Raw genomic sequence first — 4,267 nt, forward strand, 5'->3', positions numbered from 1 at the left:
CATCGTGGACATTGACCTTAAAACGCTTATATGGTGTTACAAATACAGGTGAATCCTCCTTATTACGTGCCACTTGTGGAAATAGTGCCAGCTCCGTGGACGCGTCCCGATATACCTACGAAGACGAAGACTATCATGATTGAGATCGGCCAGAAACCCGTGGTCCTCAATAAGGAGATCGATGGCTTTGCACTCAACAGAATACAGTATGTAATCGGACGTCTTGCTCGCGCAAGGCTCTTTCCGAACGATCGTTATCGTTCGACTGTCTCGTAACGCTTCATATAAAGAAGCCAAACCAACAGGTATGCAATTTTGAACGAAGCTTGGAGACTGGTGGCCGACGGAGTGCTAAGCGCAAAGGACATTGACGCAGTTATGAGCGAGGGACTCGGGATGCGCTACGCTTTCCTTGGAGCCTTCGAAGCCGCGCATTTGAACGCCGAAGGTGAGCTAGTCGTCGTCAAATCGACGATGTTACAAAAATTAAACGAAATTTTTGCACGGAGATGCAATTGACGTTGCGACACGCTGTCTTGTAGGAATGAAAAAGTACTGCGAGACATACAACAAGTCGATCTACGACACAAGCATGACTTTCGGGCCAGTGCCCAGATTCGTAGGCGAGACGGCGGAGAAGATTAGCGATGAATTGAACGAGATGTGCCCACTTGACAAATTGCAGGAGCGACGCGTATGGCGGGACACTGCTTTGACAAAGTTGTCCAGCCTCAAGAAAGAGTTAAATCAGATCAAAAAGTAAAACATTTATGTATCGTACACATCCGATTGATGTGTAAGCGCTGAAACTTTCATAAAATAGACTTATGTAATATATTAAGTTTCATCAGACTAAATGCAAAGAGTGTTATTGTTTCTACCGTAGAAATCAAACGCAGTTTTATTCTTAAACACGGATGCAGGAATCGACGTGCAAATTTGCCTATTTCGAAATGATTTCTTTAACTACGTAATGTGAAGAAACGAATGTCAAGTCGAATTATATATTTTACTTTATTTATACAGCTACAGCTTAACGTTTTCCTCCGACACGAGGCGCGGCTTTTTGCGTCACCTTGGCGACCTTCTGTTTTGACACTTGTTTCGTCTTCTGAGGAGCAACCGCCTTCTTCGTCGCTTTCGCGGCTCTCTTTTGCTCCTTCGCAGCTCTGAGAAAGGGAGAAAACGAGCGAATCAATCAGACGCTATTAGTGCGACACGATATTGGATAATGCTGTTGTCAAATGTACGAATCCGCAAAGGCCAGACAATGTAATTGAAGATACAGTTCCGGGTGAAGTAATTCAGTCTTATTCTAAGACATTCTGAAATCTGACAAAGTACAACAAACTTTGTCAGAGGAACAGACGTCTATCGCATGCAGTGTCTTCGAGTAGAGTAACATTTGCTACTTGATACTCCGCCACTTCCGAATTGTCTACAATTCTATGACAGAGATAATTGGAAAAAAATGCTCACTTAATCGCCTGCTCCCTCTGAGCCTTACGAATCTCTGGCTTCATGTTACGCTTGGCCAAGATGTCTGTGAGGGAGGCACCCACGATGGCACGCTGGAACTTCTGCGTACGCCTCGTCCTCTTCTTGGTCTGCTCCTCCTCCTGGCCCTTCTTGTGTTTACGTCTGAAAAAGCAATCGTGCCGCTGTTAAACGCATTTCACAAGTCGCTTGTGCTCATATACGTTGCGATGATCGTGTCTTTACCTGTACAACACGGTCCATGTCACTTTCCTAGGATTTCGCCTCATCAAGTGCGCGGACTCGCACTTGGAGTTGAGGAAAGTGAAAGTCTGCGGAAGCGGGGACAGCGATTAGTTGCGCCAGAATGTGCAATTCACGAGTAACGACGTGGACGCGAGACGCGTCGCGCTTTAGCGCCTCGCGATAATTTAGGAACGTAACGGAAGATACGATTTGGATGCCACTTGCATCGCCAGCACGGCGGTACTCACCTTTCCGTCGACTTTGACCATGGTCTTGCCATGGCCCGGATAGATCTTGTATCCGCTGTACGCGCACAGGCCGATCCTGGAAATATCACACGTAGATTAATATTGGACATCGCGCCGACGTAACGCGCCACGTTCCTGCCGCGAATGCAACAGGATCGCACTGGAAGCGTCGGATTTGCATCACGAGAACGAGAATCCGCAACTTACTTCATCTTGACAAGGCGCAGAGAAACGCGGAGAATCACAAATGGCCGATACCCCCGCAGATATCCTCGCACGCCGTGCTTACAGCGATTCACGCCAGAGTTCTCTCGGTTCTCCGTCTGAACGGCAGGGTGCGTTTTCATTGGTCAGGTGTATCGACATTTGGGTGCGTTTTCACCGTAGACTCGTATCAGAGGCCCCGATTTTTGAATTCATTCGAAGAAATACGAAAATTCTGCTCCGACAGAAAAGTTGAAAGTCGATTGGTTAAAGCCAACGCGAATAGCTAATCAACTTGCAACTTTTCTGTTGGAGCAGAATTTTCGCATACGTTTCTCCTTCGAATAAATTAAAGAGTCGAGCCCCAGAGGCTCTCCTTACGATCGAAGAATAATGAACTGTGATTGGTCAATTTCTTTCGACGCGACTTAAGCCCGTATCAGACTACGGATTGAGATTGAGATTAGATTAAAATTTGACCAATTAGAGTAAAACTTACTAAACTTGAGATTAATAAACTTTACTGTAATTGATCAAATTTCAATCTAATCCCAATCTCAATCCGTAGTCTGGGGTGCTTTCGCGACGTAGATCAAAATGATCCGAATCAAAATGATTCGTGCTATGATTGGTCAAATCTGAAATTTCGTAGCATCACATTGAAATTTTATTCAATGAAATTCCAGATTTGACCAATCATAGCACGGATCATTTTGATCTACGTCGCGAAAACACCCCTGATACGGGCTTTACGATGTCCAATGTAGACCCAGCCTAAAGCCCGTATCAGACTACGGATTGGGATTGGGATTAGATTGAAATTTAACCAATCACAGTAAAGTTTACTAATCTCAAGTTCAGTAACTTTTACTCTGATTGGTCAAATTTCAATCTAATCCCAATCTCAATCCATAAGTCTGATACGGGCTTAATGCTAAGCCCCAGTCTACAATAGACGATTTAAGCCCTAAAGCCTTAAGAAATTGACCAATCACGGCCAAGTATGAGTAGAATACGCGACTGTGATTAGTCAATTTCTTAAGTCCCAGCATTTTCTGACTTATAGCGTTTTCGATTTGCTGACTCGACCCGACTCAGTCAGAAAAGTTTGATCAAAAGTAAGATTTTTGCAGAAATTGTGGCTCAAATCTTGATTTTGATCAAACTTTTCTGACTCGGGGTCGGGTCGAGTCAGAAAATCGAAAACGCTATTAAATAAAATGATGGTATTGGTCGAGGGCAAGCTGGAACACATGGGACACGTGCACGAACAGACCTCGCCAGTAACGTCTAGTAACTTCTCCCCGAACGCTTGAAAACGCTTCTGCATTCGCTGATCTTCCGCGAGATTTCGTGATCTACCTAACCTACGTTGTAAATAATTGGTAAGTTACAGCTCCCGAGAGTAATATCCCATAATAAATAAATTTGGTAAGTTACGAATAAGATAGAAACAATAGACACTGACTCAAACACTGATTTCTGATTGTTTCTTGTAGCACGTGGGTAGTGTGTTTTGTCAGGAAGCCTGTTGTATGTCTGTGAGAATACAATGGTGATGGAGGAGTCAGATATGGAGCTAGCTTCGGAAAGTATACCGGTTCCCCAAGTGCAGGAATCAGTGGTCGACACGCTTAAGCGCAACAACAAGTCGGGTGCTTCGCGCGGTAAACCGAGGCTGAGAAAGAAAGCGTTGCATGCTTTGATACTCAAGCAAATGGAGTTCTATTTCAGCGACGCTAATTTGAGCAAGGATCGCTACCTGTCGGGACTTTTGAAGGAAAGCTCCTGTAAGTATTTCTTTCCTGTGTCTTCGATTTCAAAGATCAACGATGAGATTAATTTTGTTAACGTCATATATAATGTATATATATATGTATTACAATATATATATATACATTATACAGGGTGAGTCTTTCCATATCCGACAAAATTTTTGAGAAGGTAGAACGGATCGAGATGAACGGAAAAGTCTTGTACCATTTTGCAATTTTCGTAATAGTTAATGAGTAATTAATTATTAAACATCGTTGTCTTAGGCCGGCCTACCGCCCAATTCGAGCGCGTAGCAAGATGTGACCGCCTGGCGATCG

General features: G+C 44.0%; 2 protein-coding genes across 2 annotated transcripts; one reads left to right on the forward strand and one right to left on the reverse strand.

Moving 5' to 3' along the window:
• Window positions 1-6: 6 nt before the first annotated feature.
• Window positions 7-883, forward strand: LOC105570417 (lambda-crystallin homolog). The gene is made up of 3 exons (XM_012027592.1): window positions 7-206; window positions 306-448; window positions 543-883. The coding sequence occupies exons 1-3, from the start codon at window positions 31-33 to the stop codon at window positions 761-763; spliced, it is 540 nt and encodes a 179-aa protein (XP_011882982.1). The 5' UTR covers window positions 7-30; the 3' UTR covers window positions 764-883.
• Window positions 884-990: 107 nt separating this feature from the next.
• LOC105570425 (60S ribosomal protein L24) lies at window positions 991-2,280 on the reverse strand. Its single transcript, XM_012027605.1, has 5 exons — window positions 2,178-2,280; window positions 1,971-2,046; window positions 1,723-1,808; window positions 1,480-1,641; window positions 991-1,169 (listed from the first exon to the last, which is right to left on the reverse strand). Exons 1-5 carry the CDS (start codon window positions 2,180-2,182, stop codon window positions 1,034-1,036), a joined length of 465 nt encoding a protein of 154 aa, XP_011882995.1. The 5' UTR covers window positions 2,183-2,280; the 3' UTR covers window positions 991-1,033.
• Between the last annotated feature and the right edge of the window lie 1,987 nt (window positions 2,281-4,267).

This window comes from Vollenhovia emeryi, unplaced genomic scaffold, assembly GCF_000949405.1.
Source record: "Vollenhovia emeryi isolate VEMERY1.0 unplaced genomic scaffold, V.emery_V1.0 DF942039.1, whole genome shotgun sequence".
NCBI classification, from domain to species: domain Eukaryota; kingdom Metazoa; phylum Arthropoda; class Insecta; order Hymenoptera; family Formicidae; genus Vollenhovia; species Vollenhovia emeryi.

What these genes read in the sequence shown, in the direction of transcription:
- LOC105570425 (XM_012027605.1), bottom strand. An exon ending in TGGTCAAAGTCGACGGAAAG is followed by an intron (nt 1,809 to 1,970) that starts GTGAGTACCGCC and finishes CCGCTTCCGCAG; the next exon opens with ACTTTCACTTTCCTCAACTC. An exon ending in ACATGGACCGTGTTGTACAG is followed by an intron (nt 1,642 to 1,722) that starts GTAAAGACACGA and finishes TTGCTTTTTCAG; the next exon opens with ACGTAAACACAAGAAGGGCC.
- LOC105570417 (XM_012027592.1), top strand. Translation starts at nt 31, where the DNA reads ATGGTGTTACAAATACAGGTGAATCCTCCTTATTACGTGCCACTTGTG. An exon ending in TTTGCACTCAACAGAATACA is followed by an intron (nt 207 to 305) that starts GTATGTAATCGG and finishes CCAAACCAACAG; the next exon opens with GTATGCAATTTTGAACGAAG. An exon ending in CGCGCATTTGAACGCCGAAG is followed by an intron (nt 449 to 542) that starts GTGAGCTAGTCG and finishes GCTGTCTTGTAG; the next exon opens with GAATGAAAAAGTACTGCGAG.